The sequence below is a fragment of the Pan paniscus genome, chromosome 20 (assembly GCF_029289425.2).
Source record: "Pan paniscus chromosome 20, NHGRI_mPanPan1-v2.0_pri, whole genome shotgun sequence".
Lineage (NCBI taxonomy): Eukaryota > Metazoa > Chordata > Mammalia > Primates > Hominidae > Pan > Pan paniscus.
This window is the reverse complement of record NC_073269.2, coordinates 53669935-53697423: the sequence shown is the minus strand read 5'-3', so window position 1 is coordinate 53697423 and position 27489 is coordinate 53669935. Positions and strand designations below refer to the sequence as shown.

Genomic DNA, 27489 nt, shown 5'->3' with positions numbered 1-27489 from the left:
GCTTTGACCGAAGCAGGGTTTGCTGGGTGGTCTTTCCTCGTGGGGGCTGAGTACAATTTCTGAATTGTGGTGCAACTGTACCACAGACTTTTGGGGGCCACCAGGGTCCTACAGCAGAAAGCCCGGTCCCAGGTGCCCCGGTGACGCCCCTGCTTGTGTCTGGCTCCAGGACCGGGCACATGCTCACCCATCAGAAGACAAAGCCCTTCGTGTGCATCGAGCAGGGCTGCAGCAAGAGCTACTGCGACTACCGCTCTCTGCGCCGGCACTACGAGGTCCATCACGGCCTGTGCATCCTGAAGGAAGCCCCCCCGGAGGAAGAGGCCTGCGGGGACTCCTCCCACGCCCACGAGTCGGCCGGCCAGCCGCCCCCCAGCAGCCTGCGGTCCCTGGTGCCCCCAGAGGCCAGGTCCCCCGGCTCCCTCCTGCCCCACCGGGACCTCCTGCGCCGCATCGTGAGTAGCATCGTCCACCAGAAGACCCCTTCTCCTGGCCCAGCCCCGGCGGGGGCTTCAGACAGCGAAGGGAGGAACACTGCCTGTCCCTGCCCCACCTCATCGGAGTCCTCGTCCTGCACCCCAGCCGGCCCCCACGCGGCCCCAGCAGCGCTGGACACCGAGCTTCCCGAGGAGCCTCGCCTCCCACAGAAAGAGCCGGCCACTGACATGTTCACAGCCCCTAATTCCAGGGCCGCCGAGAACGGCGCCCCCAACCCGCCAGAGCCGGAGCCAGATACCGCGCTGCTCCAGGCCCGGTCCACCGCGGAGTGCTGGCCCGAGGGCGGCTCCGTGCCTGCCTGCCTGCCTCTCTTCCGAGGCCAGACGGTCCCTGCCAGTTCCCAGCCATCGAGCCACAGCTTCCAGTGGCTCCGGAACCTGCCGGGCTGTCCCAAAAGCAAAGGCAACAACGTGTTTGTTGTCCACAAGCCCTCGGCCGTGCCCTCGCGGGAGGGCTCCGAGTCTGGCCCGGGACCCAGCAGCGGAAGCCCCTCGGAGGAGTCCCCGCCCGGCCCCGGCGGCGGCCTGGAGGATGCTCTGCCCTTCCCTGCCGCGCTCCTCAGGGTCCCCGCGGAGGCCCCGAGCGACCCCAGGTCGGCCAGCGGGGAAGATGACCCCTGCGCCCCCAAGAAGGTCAAGGTCGACTGCGACTCCTTCCTGTGCCAGAACCCCGGGGAGCCCGGCCTCCAGGAGGCCCAGAAGGCAGGCGGGCTCCCTGCGGATGCCTCACCGCTCTTCCGCCAGCTCTTCCTCAAGTCTCAGGAACCTCTTGTGAGCCACGAGCAGATGCAGGTGTTCCAGATGATCACCAAGTCCCAGCGGATCTTCTCCCATGCCCAGGTGGCAGCAGCCTCCTCCCAGCTCCCTGCGCCCGAGGGCAAACCAGCCGCCCTGAGGCCGCTGCAGGGGCCGTGGCCGCAGCAGCCCCCGCCACTGGCTCCTGCTGTGGACTCTCTCCACGCCGGCCCTGGAAACCCCGAGGCAGAGGGCTCCCCAGCCCGCAGGAGAAAAACCACACCCGGGGTTCCCAGAGAGGCCTCCCCCGGCAGCACGAGACGAGACGCAAAGGGGGGACTGAAAGTGGCCGCGGTTCCAACGCCCCTTGCAGCACCGTCTCTGGACCCTTCCAGGAATCCAGACATCTCTTCTCTGGCCAAGCAGCTGCGATCCTCTAAAGGGACCTTGGACCTGGAGGACATCTTCCCCTCCACAGGCCAACGGCAGACCCAGTTAGGTGGGGAGGAGCCACCAGGAGCCTCGCTGCCAGGGAAGCAGGCCCCAGCCGAGAATGGCGCGGCTTCAAGGATCACAAAAGGTGAAAAGGGCCCAGCCTGCTCCCGGGGTGGAGGCTACCGGCTCTTGGGCAACCCCAGGGCCCCGCGATTCTCCGGCTTCCGGAAAGAGAAGGCGAAGATGGATATGTGCTGTGCGGCTTCTCCGAGCCAGGTAGCCATGGCCTCCTTCTCATCGGCCGGGCCCCCGGCAGATCCCTCCAAGTCCAAGCTGACAATATTCAGCAGAATCCAGGTACCAGCTCTCTCTCACGTGGCCTGACCAGAGTGGAGTGAGTTTCCTTTGCATTTGTTAGTTGTCCAGGCATTTTATTTCATTTCAGAGAGTCCCCAGATGCAATTTTACAGAGGAAGGAATTAAGGTTCCGAAAGATTGTGGTTTTCCCCACTAAAAAAAAAAAGACCAGAATGAGGCCAGGTGAGGTGGCTTATGCCTGTAATCCCAGCCCTTTGGGATGGGAGGCTGAAGTGGGGAGACTGCTTGAGCTCAGGAGTTCGAGATCAGCCTAGGCAACATGGCGAAACCCAGTCTCTACCAAAATTTTTAAAAAGTAGCTGGGCGTGGTGGCACACGCCTGTGGTCCCAGCTACTCGAGAGGCTGAGGTGGGGGAGAATCGCTTGAACCTGGAAGATGGAGGTTTCAGTGAGCTGAGATTGTGTCTCTGCACTCCAGCCTGGGCAACAGAGCAAGACCCTGTCTTAAAAAAAAAAAAAAGATCAACATGAAGATATCCCAGAGCTGTTCAAAACACTGTTATCTCACGAAGCCTTTTTTGCTTCTTTTTTTCTCTTGTTTCCCTTTGGATTTGCCTTTTTAGAATCTTCAGAGGATATGAAGGTAGATGCTCTCTTTCCTTTAAAGATTCCTGCTTGAAATGGCCATGTGTTTTCTGATTGTGAGTCTTGGTTTCCACGAGCACAAGTGGGCACCTGCATCGTGCCCCACACTTAAGCACATTGATAATTATTCACTGGTTCCTCCACACGTTGTGTTTGGAGGGCCTGGTCCAAAGAGCTCATCCAGGTCTCCTGACTCCAGGTCCAACCTGGGCAACATGGCGAAACCCTGTCTCTACCAAAATTTAAAAAAATTAGTTGGGCATGGTGGTGCACGCCTGTGGTCCCAGCTACTCAGGAGGATGAGTAGCTTCCCATCATACCACAGCTACCTCATTTTTGTTTTGTTAACATCTTTATTATTCAGGTGCCAAATAATGCACCATTTTATTTTTTATATATTTTTTAGAGATGGGGGGGTCTCGCTATGTTGCCCAGCCTGGTCTTGAACCCCTGGGTTCAAGCAATCCTCTCATCTCGGCCTCCTAAAGTGTTGGGATTACAGGCATGAGCCACCATGCCCAGCCAAATCCACCACTTTATTTTATTTTTTAAATTTATTTTATTTATTTATTTATGATGGAGTCTCACTCTGTCGCCCAGGCTGGAATGCAGTGGTGCTATCTCAGCTCATTGCAACCTCCGCCTCCTGGGTTCAAGCAGTTCTCTGCCTCGGCCTCCGAGTAGCTGGGATTACAGGCATGCGCCACCACGTCTGGCTAATTTTTGTGTGTTTAGTAGAGACGAGGTTTCACCATCTTGGCCAGGCTGGTCTTGAACTCCTGACCTCATGATCCACCCGCCTCAGCCTCCCAAAGTGCTGAGATTACAGGTGTGAGCCACTGTGCCTGGCCAAATTTATTTTTGAGACGGAGTCTCTCACTCTGTTGCCCAGGCTGGAGTATAGTGGTGCAATCTTGGCTTACTGCAGCCTCTGCCTCCCAAGTTCAAGCAATTCTCCTGCCTGGGCCTTCCAAGTAGCTGGGATTACAGGCACACATCACCATGCCCAGCTAATTTTTGTATTTTTAGTAGAGCCAGGGTGTCACTGTGTTGGCCAGGCTGGTCTTTCCTGACCTCAGGTGATCTGCTTGCCTCGGCCTCCCAGAGTGCTGAGATTACAGGCATGAGTCATGGTGCCTGGCCTGAATACACCATTTTAAAGTGTAGCATTGGGTAATTTGTAGTATATTCACAAGATCGTGCAACCATCCCCACTCTTTGCCAGAACAGTTTCATCTCCCCAAAAGGAACCCCACATTTCTTAGTTGTCACCCACAATCTCGCCCTCCCCCCAGGGCCTGGCAGCCACGAGTCTCCTTTCTGTCTCTGTGGATGTGTCTGTTCTGGACATTGCATATGAGTGGAATCATGCACTCTGTGGCATTTGTATCTGGCTTCCTTCACTCAGCGTGACGTTTTCCAGGCTCATCCGTGGGGTGGCAAACGGCAGAGCTGCATTCCTTTCCATGACTGAGTGATCCTCTGTTGGATGGATAAGGCCGCGTTTTATTTGTCTGTTCATCAGTGGATGGACATTTGGGTTGTTTCCACTTTTTGGCTATTTTGAATATAGTGCTGCTGTGAATATTCACCCATGTACAAATTTTTATGGGGATTTATGTTCTAGGAGTAGAATCGCCAGGTCGTACAGCAGCTCTCTGTTTTAGGTCTGAGGAACTACTAGGCTGTTTTGCTTGTTTCCTCTTCCCACCCACAGTGTATGAGGGCTCCACATTCTCCATGTCCTCACTAACACTTGTTATTGTCCGTGGTTTGTTTAAATTATAACTACCCTGGCGGGTGTGAAGCAGTATCTCATTGTGGTTTTGATTTGTATTTCCCCGTGGCTGCTGACGTTGAACACCTTTCTGTGTTCTTATTGGCCATCTGTGTATCTTTCTAGAAGAAATGTCTGTTCAGGTCCTTTGCTTATTTTTTAAAATCAAATTACTATTTTTTGAGTTCTCTATATATTCTGGATGCAAGACCCTTATCTGACACGTGACTTGCAAATATTCTCTCATTTTGTGGTCTGTCTTTTCACTTTATTTATGATACCATTTGCAGGACAAAAGTTTTTATTTTTTATTTTTTATTTTTTTTTGAGACAGGGTCTCACTGTCACTCAGGCTGGAGTGAAGTTGTACGATCATGGCTCACTGCAACCTTGAACTCCTGGGCTCAAGTGATTCTCCCACCTCAGCCTCCTGAGTCGCTGGGACCTCAGGCCCACGCCAGTATGCCAGGCCAATTTTTGTATTTTTTGTAGAGACGGGGTTTCGCCATGTTGCCCAGGCTGGTCTCAAACTCCTGGGCTGAAGCAATCCTCCCACCTCGGCCTCCCAAAGTCCTGGGATCACAGGCATGAGCCACCACTCCTGGCTAAAAGTTTTACATTTTGATGAAGTCTAATTTGTCTGTTTTGCTTTGGTGTCTTATCTAAGAAACCACTGTCTAATCCAAGGTCATGAAGATTTACTCTGATGTTTTCTTCTGAAAGTCTGTAATTTGAGCTCTTCTTGCCTCTTCATTTTGGATGTGTTGGTTCAGATGCATTTTCATCTTCAGGGTGGAAACATCTACAGGCTCCCCCATCCGGTGAAGGAAGAGAACGTGGCAGGCAGAGGGTAAGTTAAGAAGCCCCCGATCCTGCATGCACCCTGACAGGAGTCCTCTGGCCTTCCTGTGCCGGCCCTGGACAAGTGAGTGGGGAGGATGCTTTCAGTTCTAATGGGATTAGAGTACAGCCTCCATTTTATAGGGTTTATCAAGAGTAGTCAGGCTGGACGCGGTGGCTCACGCCTGTAATCCCAGCACTTCAGGAGGCTGAGGCAGGGGGATCATTTGAGGTCAGGAATTCGAGACCAGCCTGGCCAACATGGTGAAACTCTGTCTCTACTAGAAATATAAAAATTAGCCACGTATATTGGCACACACCTGTAATCTTAGCTACTTGGGAGGCTGAGGCACGAAAATCACTTGAACCCAGGAGGTGGAGGTTACAGTGAGCCGAGATGGTGCCACCGCACTCCAGTCTGGGCAACAGAGTGAGACTCCATCTCCAAAAAAAAAAAAAGTCAGTGGATTGGAGTTATAGACAAAAAAGAAAAAAAACAACAAAAAATCAGTGATCAAGGACAGAGTCCTAATCTCCCACTCTTCTTTCCTGCCATGTCCCACAGTAACCAGCAAAATGGCAATCCCACAGACTGGACGAAGCCCAGGAGCACTTTTGTCTGCAAGAACTGCAGCCAGATGTTTTATACGGAGAAAGGGCTGAGCAGCCACATGTGTTTTCACAGCGACCAGTGGCCGTCACCTCGAGGGAAGCAGGAACCGCAGGTGAAGGGGAACGACCAGTGGCTTGGTGGTTACTGGGTTTCTGGCAGGCCTGTGGGGAGTAAACGAGACTGGTGTCACTTATCTCAGGATGGGGACGTCACTCTGGGTCGGGGGCTGGACTCAGGCTGTGTGGCTCTCCAGGGGCGGCAGGCCATTGCCATGGGCTGCAGCAGCTCTCCAGCTTGGTCCATGCCACAGACTCACTGCTGTTTTCTATGACAGCTTTTTTTGCTGAAGCAGCTCTTCCTTTCCCTACCTACCTTATCTCTTAAAGAGCCATCTCTTCTCTTCTGTGTTTAGGTGTTTGGCACAGAGTTTTGCAAGCCGCTAAGACAGGTGCTGAGGCCAGAAGGGGACAGGCATAGTCCCCCAGGAGCCAAGAAGCCCTTGGACCCCACAGCTGCAGCCCCTTTGGTGGTCCCCCAATCGATCCCCGTGGTTCCAGTGACCCGACACATAGGGAGCATGGCCATGGTGGGTGCTTGTCGGTCTGCCTCCTTCCTGCCACTGCCCCCAGCTGCTGGGGGAAGCCGTAGGAAAAACCCAAACCAGATACCACAGAAAATCTTTGACTCCAGGCTGGACGTGGTGGCTCATGCCTGTAATCCCAGCACTTTGGGAGGCTGAGGCGGGTGGATTGCCTGAGCTCAGGTATTCGAGACCAGCCTGGGCAACATGGTGAAACCCTGTGTCTACTAAAAATACAAAAAAATTAGCTGGGCATGGTGGCAGGCACCTGTAAACCCAGCTACTCGGGAGGCTGAGGCCCGAGAATCACTTGAACCCAGGAAGGAGAGGTTGCAGTGAGCTGAGATCACACCACTGCACTCTAGCCTGGGTAACAGAGTGAGACTCTGTCTCAAAAAGAAAAAAAAGAAAATCTTGATCCAGAAGAACCTGGTTTGCATGTTAATTCAGTCATTCAGCATTCACTGAGCCCCTCTGTGCCAGGCCCTGTGCTGGGTGGTGCTGGGGACACAGAGGTGACCACAATAGCCTGGGCCCTGCCTCCCAGGGCTCCTAGTCCAGTGGAGGAGACAGGCCTGTCCCCAGACAGTGACAACCCAGAGTAGGCAGAGCTGGGAGCAGAGGGAGCCCAGAGAGTTCCCAGGGGGCTCCTGACCCAGCCTGAGGAGGTAAGGGAGGGCTTCCTGGAGGAGGAGGTATGGGATCTGAGACCTAGAGGATGAGGAGGAGTAGGGCTGGCAGAGCGGAGAGGAGATTTTGTGGAGGTGAGAGAGAGCATGGTGAGTTACGAGTGATCAGTCTCGTAGGGCTTGTCTCTGCAGCCTGTACTGGAGGACCCCCTACTGAAGAAGCTCCTGCTGGACTCGGGGACACAGTCCATGGACCTGAAGGTCCCCTGAGTCAGTGGCTGGGTCATTTCGGTGCTTGTCATTTGGGTGGAGCAGCATTTCTTTCTTCACCGTCACACTGTATCTCTGGGGATCTCTCTCTTTTTAAGGGCCAGTCATCTTAATGATTGAGGCTGTTCTCACACAGAGTCAGGGGCTCTGCTGGGGCAGTGGGTGCAGGAGAAGGCTGCAGCCGGATCATCGCCAGGCTCAGTACGTCAGGTCTGGCTCAGGTGTGGCCAGCCTCCTTCGCCGGGCGTGCATTTCCTAGTTTCCTGTCTCTGGCCGGTCTCCTTTTCCTGCTCTCTTTCCATCCTGGAGATGGAGTGGTGCAGTAGGTGGCTTCAGGCGAACACCTGTGGTTCTAAACTTCTTCAGGGACAAGAGAAAGACGGGGAGGAGCGAGACAGCAAGGAGAGCAGCCAGCAGAGAAAGCGGAAGAAGCGGCCCCCACCCAAGGGGCTGTTCATCCCTCCTCCACCCTCCACGGCTGGGGAGCCTGGCCCTGCAGGATGCCACCAGAGCCGCCTGCGGTCGCCCATGTTCCTGGTGGACTGCCTCCTGAAGGGCTTATTCCAGTGCTCCCCCTACACACCACCCCCAATGCTCAGCCCCATCCGGGAGGGCTCTGGGGTGTACTTCAACACCCTCTGTTCCACGTCCACTCAGGCCAGCCCTGACCAGCTCATCAGCTCCATGCTCGGTGAGTGAGGCTGGGGCACTCACTCTGTGATCCCAGGGTGGATTGCCTGCGGACCACAGCCACTCTACCTTGTAGCATTGGGTTCAGTGATTGTCTCCTGCCTGGGTGTACCTAGTCTGAGGGTTCCTTTGCTATTCAGATGCGCCCCAGGACTGATCTAAGTGCCTTCTAGTGCATAGAATTTTACAGCCCGAAAGAAAACGTAGAGGCCATTTAGCCTGACCATGCTTCTGCCTGCCCTTCTGTGTCATTTTCTTTTTCTTTTTTGAGGCAGGGTCTTGCTCTGTCACCCAGGCTGGAGTGCAGTGGCTTGATCACAGCTCACTGCAGCCTCGATCTCCTGGTCTCAAGAGATCCTCCAGCCTCAGACTCCCAAATAGTTGGGACTACAGGTGCGCATCACCACACCTGGCTAATTTTTTATTTTTCTTAGAGATGGGGTCTTGCTATGTTGTCCAGGCTGGTCTCGAGCTCCCGGACTTGTGATTTTGCTGCCTTGACCTCCCAAAGTACTGGCATTAAATGTGTGAGCCACCCTGTCCAGTCTGTGTCATTTCCTTTTTTTTTTTTTTGAGACAGAGTATCACTCTGTCACCCAGGCCAGAGTGCAGTGGCGTGATCTTGGCTGACTGAAACCTCCAACTCCCAAGTTCAAGCAATTCTCCTGCCTCAGCCTCCCAAGTAGCTGGGACTACAGGCGTGCACCATCATGCCTGGCTAATTTTTGTATTTTTAGTAGAGATGGGATTTCACCATGTTGGCCAGGCTGGTCTCGAGCTCCTGACTTCCAGTGATCCACCCTCCTCAGCCTCCCAAAGTGCTGGGATTACAGGTGTGAGCCACTGTGCCTGGCCTGGCCTATGTAATTTTCCTAACAGATTTATTGAGCTGTACTTCACATACCATGCAAATCACCCATTTAGAGTATGCAGTGATTTTTAGGATATTCACAAGGCCGTGCAACTATCACATAGTCTTAATTTTAGAGCACGCTTAGCATCCCCAGAAGAAGCCAGAGCTCATTAGCAGTGACTCCGCCCATATCCCCACAGTCCCTTCTTCCCCCAGCCTGGGCACCCACTCATCTGCCTTCTCTCTTTGGATTTGCCTATTCAGGACATTTCATGTAAGTAGAATCATACAATATGCAGCCTTTTGTGTCTAGTTTATTTCACTTGGCATGTTTTCAGAGTCCCTTCATATTGTAGTGCATATCAGTGCTCAATTCCTTTTTATGGCCGAACATTTTTCCCTTGTACAGATGGGCCCCATTTTGTTTATTTATCAGTTGATGGACATTTGGGTTGTTTCCACTTTGGGCTATTATGAATAATGCTGCCATAAACATTCATATAGAAATTTTGGGGGTTTTTTTGGGAGACAAGGTCTCACTCTTGTCACCCAGGCTGGAGTGCAGTTGTATGATCACAGCTCACTGCAGCTTCAACCTCCTGGGCTCAACTGATCCTTCTGCTTCGGCCCAGAGTAGCTGGGCCTACAGGCATGCACCCCCATGCCTGGCTAACTTTTTGTAATTGTTTTTATGTAGGGAGGGGGGTCTTGCCATGTTGCCCAGACTGGTCTCAAACTCTGAGGTGGGCCAGGCATGGTGGTTCATGCCTGTAATCCTAGCACTTTGGGAGGCTGGGGCGGGTGGATCACCTAAGGTCAGGAGTTCGAGACCAGGCTGGCCAACATGGCAAAACCTTGTCTCTACTAAAAATATAAAAATTAGACGAGCATGGTGGCGGGTGCCTATAATCCTGGCCACTCAGGAGGCTGAGGCAGGAGAATCGCTTGAACTGAGGGTGCAGTGTTGGGAACAGGCCCCCCAAAATCTGGCCATAAACTGGCCCCAAAACTGGCCATAAACAAAATCTCTGCAGCACTGTGACATGTTCATAATGGCCATGACACCCACGCTGGAAGGTTGTGGGTTTACCGGAATGAGGGCAAGGAACACCTGGCCGACCCAGGGCAGAAAACTGCTTAAAGGCGTTCTTAAACCACAAACAATAGCATGAGCGATCTGTGCCTTAAGGACATGCACCTGCTGCAGATAACTAGCCAGACCTATCCCTATATTTTGGCCCATCCCTTTGTTTCCTGTAAGGAATACTTTTAATTGATCTATAATCTATAGAAACAATGCTTATCACTGGCTTGCTGTCAATAAATATGTGGGTAAATCTCTGTTCAGGGCTCTTAGCTCTGAAAGCTGTGAGACCCCTGATTTCCCACTCCACTCCTCTATATTTCTGTGTGTGTCTTTAATTCCTCTAGCGCCGCTGGGTTAGGGTCTCCCCGACCGAGCTGGTCTCGGCAGCGGAGGTTGCAGTAAGCCGAGACCATGCCATTCACTTCAGCCTGGGTGAAAGAGCTAAATTTGGTCTCAAAAAAAACCAAAAACAACTCTGGGGTGAAACAGTCCTCCTGCATTGGCCTTCCAAAGTGCTGGGATTAGAGGCCTGAGCCACCACACCCAGCCTTATGTATAGGTTTTTGTGTGGATTTATGTTCTCAGCTCTCTTGGGTAGATAACTAGGAGTGTAGTGCTGGGTCATATGGTAACTCCATATTTAACTGTTTACAAACTGCCGGATTGTTTTCCAAAATGGCTGGGCCACTTTAAATTTCCAGTAGCAGTATATGAACATTTTCATTTCTCCTCCTTCTTGTCAACACTTGTTATTGTCTATCTTTTTAAGTATAACCATCCTAGTAGGTGTAAAGTGGTCCTTTTGCAGGACAAACATTTCTAATTTTCATGAAGCCCAATTTCCTTTCTTTTGTTATTTGTTCTTGTGGTGTTATATGTGAAGATTTGCCTGACCCAAGTCATGCAGAGTCACTCTTGTTTCCCTGTAAGAGTTTTGTAATTTTGGGCCGGGCGCGGTGGCTCACGCCTGTAATGCCAGCACTTTGGGAAGCTGAGGTGGGTGGATCACAAGGTCAGGAGCTCAAGACCAGCCTGGCCAACATGGTGAAATCCCGTCTCTACTAAAAATACAAAAGAATTAGCCGGGTGTGGTGGCAGGCACTGTAATCCCAGCTACTCAGGAGGCTGAGACAGAGAATCGCTTGAACCCGGGAGGCGGAGGTTGCAGTGAGCCAGGATGGCACCACTGCACTCCAGCCTGGGTAACAGAAAAAAAAAAAAAAAAAAGAGCTTTGTAATTTTGACTCTTAGGTTTAGGTCTGTAATCAATTTGAAGATAACTTTTATATATTACATGAGGTAAAGGTCCAAATTCATTTTTTTGCATGTGTATATCCAGTTCTTCCAGCAGCATTTTTTGAAGACTTCCCATTGAATTGACTCAGCACAATTCATTGTTAGAAATCAATTGACCATAAACATGTGGGTGTATTTCTGGGTGTTCAATTCTATTGAATTGATCTGTATACTTATCCTTATGCCAGTATCACACTGTTTTGATTACTGTAGCTTTTAACTTTTGTTTTTTTGTTTTGGGGGGGTGGTTTGGAGGGGTTTTTTTTTGAGACAGAGTCTTGCTGTGTCACCCCAGCTGGAGTGCAGTGGCATGATCTCGGCTCACTGCAGCCTCTAACTCCCAAGTTAGCCTCCCACTTCAGCCTCCCGAGTAGCTGGGATTACAGGGGTACACCACCACACCAGGCTAATTTTTGTATTTTTAGTAGAGACGGGGTTTTGTTATGTTAGCCAGGCTGGTCTTGAACTCCTGACTTCAGGTGATCCGCCCGCCTCGGCCTCCCAAAGTGCTGGGATTACAGGCGTGAGCCACCACATCAGGCCTTTTTCTTTAGATATTTCTTTCTGTCTCTTTCTCCTTTCCATCTGGTACTCCTGTTACATGTAGCTGCTGTACTTAATGGTATCCCACATTTCTCTGAGGCTCTCTTTATTTTTCTCTTTGTTCTTCGGATTCCATAGTCTCTATTGATCTGTCTTCAAGTTTACAGATTATTTTCTTCCTGTCAACTCAAACCTATTGAGCCCCATTTTGGTTATTTTATTATTTTCCTCAACAGCTTCACTTGCCAATATTTTACTTTCTAACCCCAGAATTCCCATTTGGTTCTCTCTTTTTAATAATTTCTACCTCTTAATGATATTCTGTCTATGATGAGAAATTGTCATTATACCTTCCTTTAATTCTTTAAGCATGGGAGCTGACAGGAGAGGCAGCCCCTGTCTGGGCTGCACCTACCTGGAATAGAACCCTTGGAGCTGGGAGCTGGCTGGGTAAGGGAGCAGGTCACAGCTCAGATGCAACAGCCTCTTGTTCTTACCAATATTCAGTTGATTATTTTTTATTTTTTATTTTTTTGAGATGGAATCTCACTCTGTTGCCCAGGCGGGAGCACAGTGGCACAGTCTCGGCTCACTCTGCCTCCCAGGTTCAAGTGATTCCTGCCTCATCCTCCCAAGTAGCTGGGATTACAGGCACATTCCACCACGCCCAGCCAATTTTTGTATTTTTAGTAGAGATGGGGTTTTGCCATGTTGGCCAGGCTGGTCTTGAACTCCTGACCTCAAGTGATCCGCCCACCTCAGTGTCCCAAAGTGCTGGGATTACAGGCATGAGCCACCCCACCCGGCCTAGTTGATTTTTTTAAATGAATATTTCTCCAAGTGCTGAATGACCTTAGGACAATTTCCAGAGACTTTAGTGTGCTGTTTTTATATATACATATACTTGTCATGAGTTAATTTGTTAGAGTTCCTTCCTCTACCTTTTCTGAAGTGCTGCCCTCTCCCATGGGATTTTTTTTTTTATTTATTTTTATTTATTTTTATTTTTATTTTTTTTTTTTGAGATGGAGTCTCGCTCTGTCGCCCAGGCTGGAGTGCAGTGGCAAAATCTCAGCTCACCGCAAGCTCCGCCTCCTGGGTTCACGCCATTCTTCTGTCTCAGCCTCCCGAGTAGCTGGGACTACAGGCACCCACTACCACGCCCGGCTACTTTTTTTTGTATTTTAAGTAGGAACAGGGTTTCACTGTGTGTTAGCCAGGATGGTCTTGATCTCCTGACCTTGTGATCCTCCCACCTCAGCCTCCCAAAGTGCTGGGATTACAGGCGTGAACCACTGCGCCCGGCCAACCCATGGGATCTTAAAGACCCTGCTTTCAGCTGCGTCCACACAGGCAGGCAGAGGACCCTGTCGGTTACCTGCTGTCTGTCTTCTTGAGCCTTTTCACTCTGTGCTTTCTAGATCAAGTGGATGGGTCCTTTGGCATCTGTGTGGTGAAGGATGACACCAAGATCAGCATTGAGCCGTAAGTTGGGTCCTTTCCAGTGAAGCTGCTTTTACCCCACCTTGAGTTCTAGTGTCACTTTTCCCAAGGGTTCCTTCTTCCCATGGTGGGGTTCAGGTTTACTCACATAGGCTCCCTAGGCGTGAAGCGGTAGATTTTTCCAAATATATGTAGGAAGATCCCCCAATATTATTCCTTCTACCAATATATATATATATGAAAATCCCCCCAAATTATTCCTTCTAGAAATATATATGTGGCACATGGGGACAGAATGCCCTGGACCTTGGGGTTCCAGGTAGAATTGGTGATGGCACAGAGTGGGACTCAAGCATGCCTGAGGGATGTGGCTGGATGGCTGTGGTGTGGACGTAGACACATGCCGGGTGTCAGCTTGTACCTCCCCTGCCTTGACCCTGAGAGAGAAATGTGGCAATGAAGGAAAACAGAGGAAGGGAGGAAGTGTCCCTGCAGAAGTTTCTGAAATGTCTGTGTGCGTCTGTCGGGAACAGCACGTACCTGATGCACCTGAGACAGCAGAGGGTTTCCATGGAGCAGGCTGTGGCCCAAGAGCAGGGCATACAGAGCGTCTCCATTTCACTTCCCATCTCAGTCATGTTTGTACGTCTCCCTTATCTGTGTGTGGCCTCATTTCAGACATATCAATATAGGAAGCCGGTTTCAGGCAGAGATCCCGGAACTCCAGGAGAGATCCCTGGCTGGAATTGACGAGCATGTAGCTTCTTTGGTCTGGAAGCCATGGGGAGATATGATGATCAACTCAGAGACACAGGATAGAGGTGGCTGAGGCTTTGGGGCTAAATTCCTAAGGGCCCTTCTTCCCCCTCCATTTCCAGGGTGTTTTTCCTCCTAGGTCTGGAACTCCTGACCGCTAGATCCAGGAAGCAGTGTCCCCTGGGCGTGGGAGGGAGCTGGCTCTTGGCCAGCGTTGCTTCTTCCCTGCTGCACTCTCCCTCCCCTACCTCTTTTGTCACATGGTGGCTGGTCAGGCCATCAAGAGTGGGTGCTGGGGACAGGGTTCTGCTCTTCCTCCTTGTCCCTCCCTGAGATGCAGGAGAGAGAAGGGGAAGGCACCCCCTCTCTGCTGTCTCTCGGGAAAGGTTCCTCCCTAACACCTGATGACTCCTGTGTGCCTCCTCTTCCTCATGTCCTTCTTGGAAACAGTGACTGAGCTCTGCAATGTGGCATGCTCCAGCGTGATGCCAGGAGGGGGCACCAACCTGGAGCTCGCTCTGCACTGCCTGCACGAGGCTCAGGGCAACGTTCAGGTGAGGAACAGCAAGGGGACCCTCCCTGCTTTCCTGGGGCCCAGGGTTCTAGGTGCATGTGACGTGCTGTCTGCTTGGGGGTTCAGAGCAGATGGAAGCTGGAAGAAGGCCGCCCATCCTCCTCCACAGCGGCTTTGGGATTGCAGTGGTCCTTGTGCACGGACTGTAAGGGAATGCTAAGACATGGGCCCAATTCATAGCTACTTGTCTGGGGCAACAACCAAGCGCAGGGGTTCCTCTGAGATCTCAGGGGGCACTGGAGAAGGGAAGCCCCAAAGACCCAGCTCAGGCCCTGCATTCATCTACTTAATTCCTTGAGTTTTAGCTTTCAATTGAAAACTTATATATACAAACCTCTGATGCAACATAAATGCCTCTACCTACTCCAAGGACCCCCCCGTCACAATTCTGGGTGTTAGAAAGTATATTAAAAGTCTAACTGTGAGGAGCGGGAGAGGAAGAGCCACATTGCCTGTGTTAAGGATCTAAGAGTCATGCCATGGTCTTGCTTTTCACCAACCTGAGAGGCAGTGTCTGGCGTATAGCAGGTCCTCAGCAGAGTGGCAGTACATATTTATTGGGTACCTGCTGGTTGCCTGTACTGTAGGCACTGGGGCCAGGGCCAGCTGAGGGGCTCCACGCTTGGTTTAATGCTCTGCTGTCTCTGTCTTGAAATTCTTGGCCAGGCGCGGTGGCTCACGCCTGTAATCCCAGCATTTTGGGAGGCCGAGACGGGTGGATCACCTGAGCTCAGGAGTTCGAGACCAGCCTGGACAACATGGTAAAACCCCATCTCTACTAAAAATAAAAAAATTAGCCAGGCATGGTGGTGGGCGCCTGTAATCCCAGCTACTTGGGAAGCTGAGGCAGGAGAATTGCTTGAACCTGGGAGGTGGAGTGCAGTTGCAGTGAGCCGAGATCGCACCACTGCACTCCAGCCTGGGCAACAGAGTGAGACTCCGTCTCAAAAAAGAAAAAAAAAGAAAAGAAATTCTTAATACTTTTTAAACAAGGAGTCCTGCATCTTCATTTTGCAGTGGGCCCCACAAATTATGCAAACCCTGCAATGATGGCTTACACTAGTGATTGAGATAAAATCCCTGCCCTCAGGGGGCTTACATTTTAGGAAAGTCAAATTGTTAGCTAGGCCAGGCGCATGGCTCACGCCTGTAATCCCAGCACTTTGAGAGGCCAAGGCGGGGGTGGATCACCTGAGGTCGTGAGTTCGAGACCAGCCTGGCTAACATGGTAAAATCCCGTCTCTACTAAAAAAAAAAAAAAAAAAAAAAAAAATTAGCAGGGAGTGGTGGCAGATACCTGTAGTCCCAGCTAGTTGGGAGGCTGAGGCAGGAGAATCACTTGAACTGGGGAGGTGGAGGCTGCAGTGAGCCAAGATCATGCCACTGCACTCCAGCCTGGGTGACAGAGCAAGACTCTGTCTCAAAAAAAAAAAAAAAAACAAAATTGTTAGCTAGCTGGGTACAGTGGTACCCACCTGTATTCCTGGCTACTTGGGAGGCAGAGGCTGAAGGAGCCCAGAAATTGGAGCTCAGCCTGGACAACATAGTGAGACCTCATCTTTAAAAATAAAATGTTTTCAATTGTTAGCTATTGACTAGTGCTATGAAGAAAATAAAAATGGGGCCCTACGCAAGGGTCATACTCCTCAAAATGCCAGTCCCTGAGGGAGTAAGGAGCTTGTGCCAGAATAAATCCACACACAGTCTCCTTCGTCAAGATAGGCTTGCTGTGAAAAAATAACTTCAGCTGCATTCAGTGGTGTGCCTGCTGACACGGTTGATGCACGCACAGACAGTTCACAGGCTGGTGGTCCATCCAGGGCAACTTTGAATAGCCCTGGGACAGGCAGTGTCTTTAGGGACAGCCGCAAGTGTTTTTCAGATGAATGGGAGGATGCCGGTGGTCCTCTTCCCCCACCTGGTCCTGGGCAGCCTGTCGCTCCTCTTGTTCCAGGTCGCCCTGGAGACTCTCCTGCTCCGAGGGCCCCACAAGCCACGGACACACCTGCTCGCTGACTATCGCTACACAGGTGACGGGGAAAGGCTGCTGGGCTGGTTTGGCCCAGCTGAGACCCCTATGAATCGGCCAGCTCTGTTGCAAGCTCTGCCCCTGCCTCCTGGAGTTCTCCTCGGGGCCTTTGCCTGCCTTTCAGGAGGGCCTGTCCTTGTCAGGATGACTCAGTGGGTGCCACATTCTGCTAGTGGGATCCTGCTTCGCCCTTTCCCAGTGGTTTCCTTATGGACTCTGCCCAGCTGGAAGGGGAATGATCATGGCCAGGGGAAGGGAAGATGGGCTTAGGTTCAGTGGTTGAACCCATCAGCTCTGGAAACAGGATGCCAGGGCCCCCACCTGCCTTTAGCAAGCGACTGAAGCCTCAGTTGCCACATCTGTTAAGTGGGGCTAGTAGTGGTCCCTCCCTTCTGGAGACTTTTTGAGTTTTTTATGAGATTGGCACATAATTGGTACTCAGTAATGGCAGCTATAAAAGGGAAGGTGGTCTGCATTTCAGCCATGGCTGTGGTCCCAGGACCAATGGCCTTCCCCCTGTCGGCTGTGTTCTTTGATAGGTTCAGACGTCTGGACCCCTATAGAGAAGAGGCTTTTTAAGAAGGCGTTCTATGCCCACAAGAAGGACTTCTACTTGATACACAAGATGGTAAAGTGAATGTGGGCTGGTGTCCAAGGCCCTGCCTCACACAGCTGAGACAAGCTAGAGCTGCAGGGCTGGTCGGGGGTCAGAGGGCCCCACCCTCACCTGCCTGTGGCAGCACTCTTACTGTAGACAGTTTACAATGTCAAAAAGCCATCCTCATGAACAGCTCCAGATGGTACAGACCTGCATCACCTGCACAGAACAGTCTTCCATGCCCCTCCCCGCAGTCCTACTTCTGCTTGGCAACCTCTGTTACCTATTCCACCAAGCAACAGGCATTTCTGTCTGTACAAATTATATATATATAGGTATGCATGTACTTTAAAAAAGATAAGGGCCGGCCATGGTGGCTTACGCCTGTAATCCCAACACTTTGGGAGGCCAAGGCGGGAGGATCACTTGAGGTCAGGAGTTCAAGACCAGCCTGGCCAACATGGTGAAACCCTGTCTCTACTAAAAATACAAAAATTAGCCGGGCATGGTGGTGAGTGCCTGTAATCCCAACTAGTTAGGAGGCTGAGGCATGAGAATCGTTTGAACCTGGGAGGCAGAGGTTGCAGTGAGTGGGGATTGTGCCACTGCACTCCAGGCTGGGCAACAGAGTAGGACTCTGTCTCTTTTTTTTTTTTTTTTTTTTTTGAGACGGAGTTTGGCTCTTGTTGCCCAGGGTGGAGTGCAGTGGTGCAATCTTGGCTCACCGCAACCTCCGCCTCCCGGGTTCAAGCGATTCTCCTGCCTCAGCCTTCCGAGTAGCTGGGATTACAGGCATGCGCCACCATGCCCGGCTAATTTTGTATTTTTTAGTAGAGATGGGGTTTCTCTATGTTGGTCAGGCTGGTCTCGAACTCCCGACCTCAGGTGATCCACCTGCCTCAGCCTCCCAAAGTGCTGGGATTATAGGCTTGAGCCACTGTGCCCGGCCCAGGACTCTGTCTCAAAAAAAAAAAAAAAAAAAAAAAAAAAAAAAGGGCCTGGCGTGGTGGTTTATGCCTGTAATCCCAGCACTTTGGGAGGCCGAGGCATGTGGATCACCTGAGGTTGGGAGTTCGAGACCAGCCTGACCAACATGGAGAAACCCTGTCTCTACTAAAAATACAAAATTAGCTGGCCGTGGTGGCACATGCCTGTAATCCCAGCTACTCGGGAGGCTGAGACAGGAGAATCGCTTGAACCCGGGAAGCGGAGGTTGCGGTGAGCCAAGATCTCGCCACTGCACTCCAGCCTGGACAACAAGAGTGAAACTCCGTCTCAAAAAAAGAAAAAAAGGATGAGGTCAGGCGCAGTGGCTCACGCCTGTAATCCTAGCACTTTGGGAGGCCAAGGTGGGAGGATTGCTTGAGGCTAGGAGTTCAAGACCAGCCTGGGCAATATAGTGAGACCTTGTCTCTACAAAAAAGTTAAAAACTAGCCTAGCATGGTGCCGCGTGCTTGTGGTCCCAGCTACTCGGGAGGCTGAGGTGGGAGGATTGCTTGAGCATGGGAGGTGAAGGCTGCAATGAGCCAAGATTGCGCCACTGCACTCCAGCCTGGGCGACAAGATGAGACTCTCCCCACCCTGAAAAAAGCCAAAGGATGAGATCTCACTGCATATAATGTCCTGCTGCTTATTTTCTGTTCTAAAAAAAAAAACGATGTACACAAAATTGCACATAATTGCAGTATAATAAGATTTGCTAAGTTTTGACATATTGATAGTATACCTGGGAAACCATCACCACAGTCAAGATAATGAGCATGTCCCTCAGCCCTGAATCTCCTCCTGCCACATAGTAATCACTCCCCATTGCATCCCCTGTCCTCAGGCAGCACTGATCTGCCAGGGCACTGTAAATTCGTTTTCATTTCCTAGAGTTTGCTATAAATGGAGTAGTCACACAGTATGGACTCTACTTGGTCCAGCTTCTCACACTCAGCATCATGATTTTGAGTTCATCCATGTTCCATGTATTGATAGGTCTCCCCTTTTCACTGCTGAATAGTATTCCACTGGGTGGATGTACCACGGTTTAAGGAATCATTTGCCTGTTGGTGGACATTTGAGTGGTTTCCAGTTTGGGATGACTATAAATAAATTCGTTATGAACATTCAGGTACCAGTCTTGGTATGGACATGTACTTTGTTTTCTAGAGGAGTAAATACCAGGAATGGAATGACTTAGTAGGTGTATGCTTAACTTTTTAAGAAACCGCCAAACAATTTTCCAAAGTAGTTGTATCATTTCACATTCCTACCGGCAGGAAGTGAGATTTCTAGTTGCTCCACAAACTCGCTAGCCCTGGGTAGGGCCGGTCCTTTTAATTCCAGCCATTCTCATGACAGTGTGGTGGCATCGCATTGTGTTTCCTTCACAACTGACGATGCTGAGCATCTTTTCATGGGCCTGTTTGCTGTCTGTATGCCTTCTTTGGTGAGGTGTCTGTTCATATCTCTTGCATATGTTTTTATTGAGATGTCTGTGTTTTCTTTTCTTTTCTTTTTTTTTTTTTTTGAGATGGAGTCTCACTCTGTTGCCTAGGCTGGAATGCAGTGGCGCAATCCATGCTCACTGCAACCTCTGCCTCCCAGGTTCAAGTGATGCTCCTGCCTTAGCTTCCTGAGTAGCTGGGATTACAGGCGCCTGCTACCACGCCTGGCTAATTTTTGTATTTTTAGTAGGGACGGGGTTTTGCTATGTTGACCAGGCTGGTCTCGAACTCCCAACCTCAGGTGATCTGCCCACCTTGGCCTCCCAAAGTGCTGGGATTACAGGCATGAGCCACCGCGCCCAGCCGGCTGTGTTTTTATTATTGAGTTGCAGCAGTTCTTTATTGATTCAGGACACATCATTTATCGAGATCCATGCTTTGTGAATGTTTTCTCCCAATCTGTAGCTTTTTAATCTCTTAACAGTGTCTTTTAAAGAAAAATTTTGTCATTTTGATGAAGTCATTTATTAATTTTTCTTTTATGGACTGTGCTTTTGGTGTTGTATCTAAGAATTCTTTGCCTAACCCAACCACAAAGATTTTCCCCTTGTTTTCTCTAGAAGTTTTTTTTTTTTTTTTTTTTTTTGTGAGACGGAGTCTCGCTCTGTCGCCCAGACTGGAGTGCAGTGGCGAGATCTTGGCTCACTGCAAGCTACGCCTTCCAGGTTCATGCCATTCTCCTGCCTCAGCCTCCCGAGTAGCTGGGACTACAGGCACATGCCACCACCATGCCCGCCTAATTTTTTGTATTTTTAGTAGAGACGGGGTTTCACCGTGTTAACCAGGATGGTCTCTATCTCCTGACCTCGTGATCTGCCCGCGTTGGCCTCCCAAAGTGCTGGGATTACAGGCGTGAGCCACCTCGCCCGGCCTTCTCTAGAAGTTTTATAGTTTTAGGTTTTACAATTAGGTTTACAATTCAGTTTGTGTTAATTTTTGTATATGGTGTAAAGTATGAGTTAAAGTTCATTTTTTGCATGTGGATATTCATTTGTACCTTTTGTTGAAAAGACAAAAAAATGTAATACCATACTGTTTTTACTACTGTAGCTTTCTAAGTCTTGAAATCATGTATTACCGTATGAACTTTCTAAGTAGCTTATCCATTTTTACCAAAAAAAAAAAAAAAAAAAAAAAAACCTGCTAGGATTTTTATTGGTACTGCATTGGCTCTATAGGCCAATTGAGGAGAGTTGACTTTTTTTTTTTTGGAGACAGAGTTTCACTCTCATTGCCCAGGCTGGAGTGCAGTGGCGTGCTCTTCACTCACTGCAACCTCCACCTCCCGGGTTCAAGCGATTCTTGTACCTCAGCCTCCCGAGTAGCTGGGATTACAGGTGCGCACAACCACACCTGGCTAATTTTTGTATTTTTAGTAGAGACAGGGTTTCACCATGTTGGCCAGGCTGATCTTGAACTCCTGACCTCAGGTGATCCACCTGCCTCAGCCTCCCAAAGTGCTGGGATTACAGGCGTGAGCCACCGCACCCAGCCAAGGAGAGCTGACATTCTAACAACATTCAGTTTCCGACTCATGAACAGGGGCTGTGTCTCTATGCATCATCTTTAATTTCTCTTAGCAGTGTTTTGAAGGTTTTATTGGTTCTTATTTCTTTTAAGATCTAGGATCTCACTCTGTCGCCCAAGCTGGAGTACAGGGGTGTGATCATAGTTCACTGCACCCTTTGACCTCCTGGGCTCAAGTGATCCTCCAGCTTTGAGTAGCTGGGACTACAGGTGTGTGCAATCACACCTAGCTCTGGTATAACTTTTTTTTTTTTTTTTTTTTTTAGACGGAGTCTCGCTATGTCACCCAGTCTGGAGTGCAGTGGTACGATCTCAGCTCACTGTAACCTCCACCTCCTGGGTTCAAGCGATTCTGCTGCCTCAGCCTCCTGAGTAGCTGGGATTACAGGTGCGTGCCACCACACCTGGCTAAATTTTTTGTATTTTTAGTAGAGATGGGGTTTCCCCATGTTGGCCAGGGTGGTCTCAAACTCCTGACCTCAGGTGATCCTCCTGCCTCGGCCTCCCAAAGTGTTGGGATTACAAGTGAGCCACCGCGCCTGGCCTCTGGCATAACTCTTTGAACATATATTAAACAGTTATGGTAACCTTTCATGTCCTTCCCTGCTCATTCTAACACCTGTGTCTGTGGTGGGTTGACTTTGATAGATTGGGTTTTCTCCTCCTGATGTGCCGTGTTATCCTGCGTCTTTGCCTGCATGGTGATTTTCACCAGATCACGGGCATTGTGAATGTTAGCTGTTGGATGCTGGATATTTTTGCAGCCTTATAAATATTCTTGAGTTTTGTTCTGGGACACAGTTGCATTTAGATTCAGTTTTAGATTTTTTAGATGGGACCAGCATAGCTCTTCTCTAAGGCTGATTATTTCTCCTTACTGAGGCAAGACTGTGTCACTGCCCTACCCAGTGCCCCCTGCATCATAAAGTTTCCCACTCTGGCTGTGGGAACGGGCACTCTTCCTGGCCCTGTAGGAGCAGCACACACTTTCCCCTCTCATCCTTTTGGATGGCTCTTTGCCCAGCTTTGGCTGGTCTCTTCCCATGCATGTGCTGGGCAGTCTTTCGCTGAGTTCTTGGGGGAAATTTGCTCCCCATCTCTGGAATGTTCTGTGTGTAGCTCTCTCCTCTCCCATCCTCTGTCCTGTGGGCTCTACCGCCGTGGTCTCCGGAGGCACTGTGCTCCACCTCAGCTCCCTAAGTCCTGCTGGGTTCTGCCTAAATTGCCCCTGCCTGGGTGGTGGCCTGGAAACACAAGTTGATAAGCTGGAGCGGTGGCAGCTTGCTTCCTGTCAGGGTTCAGCCCTTTGTTGAATGATGCCTGGTGTCTTGCCAAACATTGTTTATATTTTGACTCTGTTTTCATTGTTTTGGACGAGAGGGTAAATCTGGTTCTGTTGCTCCATCTTGTTCAGAAGCAGAAGTCCAACTTTTTTTTAAACTTAGTGATGTCTCTTAGGCAGAGTTTGTGCTGTTTTGACTCCTCGTTTGTGAATACTCACAAAGCTGAAAAACATTTGGGTGGAGAATGTCTTTTCTGGAGTTCGCTCAATAGCCAATTTAATTTCCCGAGAAATTTTCTTCCTAGAGCAATTAAACTTTTCCTTTTTTTTTTTTTTTTTTTTTTTAAAAGAGACGCTCTCCGGGCGCGGTGGCTCACGCCTGTAATCCCAGCACTTTAGGAGGCTGAGGCAGGTAGATCACAAGGTCAGGAGTTCGAGACCAGCCTGGCCAATAAGGTGAAACCCCGTCTCTACTAAAAACACAAAAAATAGCTGGGCATGGTGGTGCGCGCCTATAGTCCCAGCTACTCGGGAGGCTGAGGCAGAGGAATTGCTTGAACCTGGGAGGTGGAGGTTGCAGTGAAAAAAAAAAAGATACTCGCTCTGGAGTACCGTGACACTATCATAGCTCACTGCTGGCCGGGTGCGGTGGTTCAGGCCTGTAATCCCAGCACTTTGGGAGGTCGGGGCAGGCAGATCACCTGAGGTCAGGAGTTCAAGACCAGCCTGGCCAACATGGTGAAACCCTGTCTCTACAAAGATACAAAAATTAGGTGGGCATGATGGAGGGTACCTATAATCCCAGCTACTCAGGAGGCTGAGGCAGGAGAATCACTTGGACCCGGGAGGCGGAGGTTGAAGTGAGCCAAGATCGTGCCATTGCACTCCAGCCTGGGCGACAGAGCGAGATTCTGTCTCAAAAAAAAAAAAAAAAGCTCACTGCAGCCTTGAACACCTGGGCTCAAGCGATCATCTCGCCTCAGCATCTTAAGTAGCTGGGACCACAGGCATGCACCACCATGACTGGCTAATTTTTTAAAAATTCTGTAGAGATGGGGTCTTGCTATGTTGCCCAGGCTGGTCTCGAACTCCTGACCTCAAGTCGTCCTCCTGCCTCAGCCTCTCAAAGTGCTGGGATTACAGGCGTGAGCCACCAAGCCCAGCTTCCCTTTTGTTTTTAACAGAAGTTATTTTTAGTGGGATCCTTTCTTAGTGGAGGAACGGGAAAATAATCCCCTAGGTTCACACTGTGCACTCAAAACCTCCCCTTCTTCTAGAGTGGGTCACTTCCTGCCAAGACTTTAGAGGCTCTGCCTAGCTGTTGTAATGTCTGTGTGGTATTCTGCCTGCAGAGAGCATTCCGATTTATTAGCATGATGTCACAGTTGGCGTCCCTGGTGCGACCTTTGTGCCCATCTTCCTTAGGAAAGAATTCCTGAGCTGGAATGGCTGCTCAGAGTGTGCAGGCTTAGGTACTGGTGGCTACTATGTGGCTCCAGTTTGAAGGCCCTCGTCCCCAGGAAGGATTTTGTGGTCCTGTGCCTTTGTGGTGAGTGGTAACGCCAAGCCAAAGGAAGAGGTGCTTCCGGAGGGCTTTCCAAAGGAGGCGGCCGGCCCAATGGCAAGGTCACACTCCCAGGGCCCGCGTGGCACGGCCACAGCCTGCTTGTTTTCTTTCACTAGATCCAGACAAAGACCGTAGCTCAGTGCGTTGAGTATTATTACATCTGGAAAAAAATGATCAAGTTTGACTGTGGCCGAGCCCCAGGGCTAGAAAAGAGGGTCAAGAGAGAGCCGGAGGAAGTGGAAAGGACAGAGGAAAAGGTAGAGGAACCAGGGCTGTGTCGGGAGCTCTTCTCTCCTCCCAGTGCCTGCTACCCGTTGAGTTGGAGGGTGGGGTCAGAGGGCGGGGGTGCTCCTGATGGAAGGGTTTTCCTGCAGGAGACACGTATGCCCCCAGCTCTGTGTCTCTCTTACAGCAAGACAGGTCAGCACCCTTATGTCACTTTTGCTCCCTCTGCAGGTCCCATGCAGCCCTCAGGAGAGACCCAGCCACCATCCAACTCCCGAGTTAAAGACCAAGAGTTATAGGAGGGAGTCCATCCTCAGCTCCAGCCCAAATGCAGGCTCCAAGCGGACCCCCGAGCTGTTGGGAAGTGCAGAGAGCCAGGGCATTTTTCCATGCAGAGAGTGTGAAAGGTACCCAGCTTTCTCCTGGAAACACTCCCAGGGCTCCCAGCCTCAGCCCCTGTGATCCCTTCCTCCCTGCTCTGACCCCATGTCCTCTGGTGACTCCTCAGGGTGTTTGACAAGATCAAGAGTCGAAATGCCCATATGAAGCGGCACCGCCTTCAGGACCACGTGGAGCCCATCATCAGGGTGAAGTGGCCAGTGAAGCCCTTCCAGCTAAAGGAAGAGGAGCTAGGAGCTGACATCGGCCCCCTGCAGTGGTGACTCCCGTGGCAGCAAGTCCGAATGGGGCCTCCAGTGCTGCCCCTCCTCCCTTCGGCCTCTCCAGGGCGTTTGGGGCACCCTTCTGCCTTCCCCCACCCTCCCTGTCCCCCGTTGGCCAACCTGCCTGCAAACATGGAGGGCATTTGGCCACAGATAGGCAGGAGGAGCTCAGTTGTCGGACAGCTATGCAGTCCCTGTCCGGTGGCGCTGGAGGCTCCACTCTCCTTAGGTTCATAGTCTCTCCCCTTCTTTCCCTTCCACTTCTAGAGCAGGGAGGCTTGGGGAGGGGAAAATTTAGCTCTGGGTAGCTCTTAAATCTTAGCCTCAGTTGTGGGGTTTGGTTTCTTGTGTTAGATAAGGCCAAGACTTAGAGAATCAGTGGGAAAAAACCTTGAGATCTCCAACACGCTGGGCCCCTCCCTGGGGCGGGGACTCTACCTTCCAGATTCAGTCCCTAGTCTTGCGATGAATTCTGCATTGTTCAGTGTTTTTTGTACATGTCAACTCGTAAATCTGATTAAATTGGGTTCTTGAGCTGCTGTCTTTGACTTCCCTGCCTATTGATCCAATAAAGGCTTAGGAACCCCACCACGTGCTAAGGGCAGGGGGTGAGTCAGCTGTGGCCTGCCCTGGGGGCTGGGGGCCTTGGGGAGAACACGGGCATGTTGATTTGGACATTCATTCAGCAAACATCTACGAAGCACCTGCTGTAGAATGCACTGGACATTGCCAATCCGTACAACAGGGATAGTGAAGCAAGAGAGGCCCTTTTCCTCACGGACCTTCTCTTGTAGGAGCAGGAAGGTAGCAGTAATAAGCAAACAAGGTGATTTTAGGTCATGATACTGGAAATGCTTTTGACTGTAACAGAAGAGTTGGTGTTGATTTAACAATCATGGAGTTTGGCTGTCCCAGTGGGGGCTCAGCCTTGAAATCAGGGACCCCTGGCAGGGGCAGGGGCAGAACCAGGGCTCCAGCAGAGGCGAGAATAACCTCGAACCAAAATCCAGACCGGCAGGGGGCGGAGGGGGGGAAAGAAGAGAAAACAGCCCCCCTCCCTGCCTCCCTTTTTAAGAGTGAGGAAAACTTTTAACAGCTCCCAGCAGATGCCCGTATGTCTCATTGAGCCTGTGTTCGCTTCTAAACTGATCCCTGTTAGTGAGAAGGGAAATGACCACAGTTAGCCTAGACCACTCAAGATGCAGCTCCATGGCCAGGTGCAGTGGCTCTCTCCAGTAATCCCAGCACTTTGGGAGGCCAAGGCGGGCGGATCATGAGGTCAAGAGATCAAGACCATTGTGGCCAACATGGTGAAACCCCATTTCTCCTAAAAATACAAAAATTAGCTGGGTGTGGTGCCACATGACTATAATCCCAGTGACTTGGGAGGCTGAGGTAGGAAAATCGCTTGAACCTGGGAGGTGGAGGTTGCAGTGAACCAAGATTGCGTCACTGCATTTTGGCCTGGTAGAGGAAGACTCCGTCAGAAAGAAAGAAAGAAAAGAAAGGTAGGCTCCGCAGTGACTCACACCTGTAATCCCAGCACTTTGGGAGGTCAAGGTAGGTGGATCATTTGAGGTCAGGAGTTTGAGACCAGCCTGGCCAACATGGTGAAACTCCGTCTCTACTAAAAATGCAAAAAAATTAGCCAGGCATGATGGTGAACACCTGTAGTCCCAGTTACTCAGGAGGCTGAGGCAGGAGAATCACTTGAACCTGGGAGGTGGAGGTTGCAGTGGGCCAAGATCGCGCCACTGCACTCCAGCCTGGGCGACAGAGTTGTCAGTGGCTCACACATCAGTGGGAGGTGGTCAAGGAAAGGACAGATCAAGGCCAGCAAGGCAGGTTTGAGCCTGAGCAGCTGTAGTTGATGCCATTAGCTCAGATGGGGAATTGACTGCAGAGGATTGATTGCATCAGGGTGTGATCGTGTCTATGATAGGGTGAGCCATGTTCTGAAGAGCTGGGAAAGTAGACGGCAGCGTGAGAAGGTTTCACAGAGGGCCCACCTATCAGCTAAGGCTTAAAGATTGGCTGGGAGTGGGGCAGAGGTGGATGCTGAGTTTGAAGCAGTTGGAACACTGCAGTTAAGGGAAAGGGTTCAGGTGTCAGATGAACCTCAATTCCATCCTGGCTCCTCTTACCTCCTTGTAAACTAGGGTGAATCACTTTCCCTGTGGGAGCCTCAGTTTTCTCAATCTGTAAAATGGGATGAAAATTGCCCCTCCTCAACCCCCGCAACCTATCAGTTAAATAAAATGTAAATTATGGCCAGGCGTGGTGGCTTATGCCTGTAATGCCAGCACTTTGGAAGTCCAAGGTGGGCGGATCACTTGAGGTCAGGAGCTCGAGACCAGCATGGCCAACATGGTGAAACCCCATCTCTACTAAAAATATAAAATACAAAAATTAGCCAGGTGTGGTGGTACATGACTATAATCCCAGCTACTTGGGTGGCTAAGGCACAAGAATTGCTTGAATCCAGAGGCAGAGGTTGCAGTGAGCAGAGATCATGCCACTGCACT

At 50.6% G+C, this 27489-nt stretch overlaps 1 protein-coding gene across 7 annotated transcripts in view; it reads left to right on the top strand.

The window, feature by feature from the left end:
• Positions 1-25503, top strand: part of ZNF541 (zinc finger protein 541) — a 55242-nt gene extending 29739 nt beyond the window's left edge. For 5 of the 7 annotated variants that reach the window (XM_034945117.3, XM_055103486.2, XM_055103487.2 and 2 more), the window contains 13 exons: positions 170-2024; positions 5199-5257; positions 5813-5972; positions 6273-6446; positions 7706-8030; positions 13230-13293; positions 13930-14072; positions 14458-14561; positions 16536-16611; positions 17150-17238; positions 24194-24334; positions 24534-24709; positions 24811-25503. In XM_034945117.3, the coding sequence (XP_034801008.3) occupies positions 170-2024; positions 5199-5257; positions 5813-5972; positions 6273-6446; positions 7706-8030; positions 13230-13293; positions 13930-14072; positions 14458-14561; positions 16536-16611; positions 17150-17238; positions 24194-24334; positions 24534-24709; positions 24811-24964 (3520 nt within the window). In that variant the 3' untranslated portion in view covers positions 24965-25503. The remainder of the gene's footprint in view (positions 1-169; positions 2025-5198; positions 5258-5812; positions 5973-6272; positions 6447-7705; positions 8031-13229; positions 13294-13929; positions 14073-14457; positions 14562-16535; positions 16612-17149; positions 17239-24193; positions 24335-24533; positions 24710-24810) is intronic. The other 2 variants (XM_055103489.2, XM_055103488.2) reach the window with 1 other exon arrangement.
• The last annotated feature ends 1986 nt before the right edge of the window (positions 25504-27489 follow it).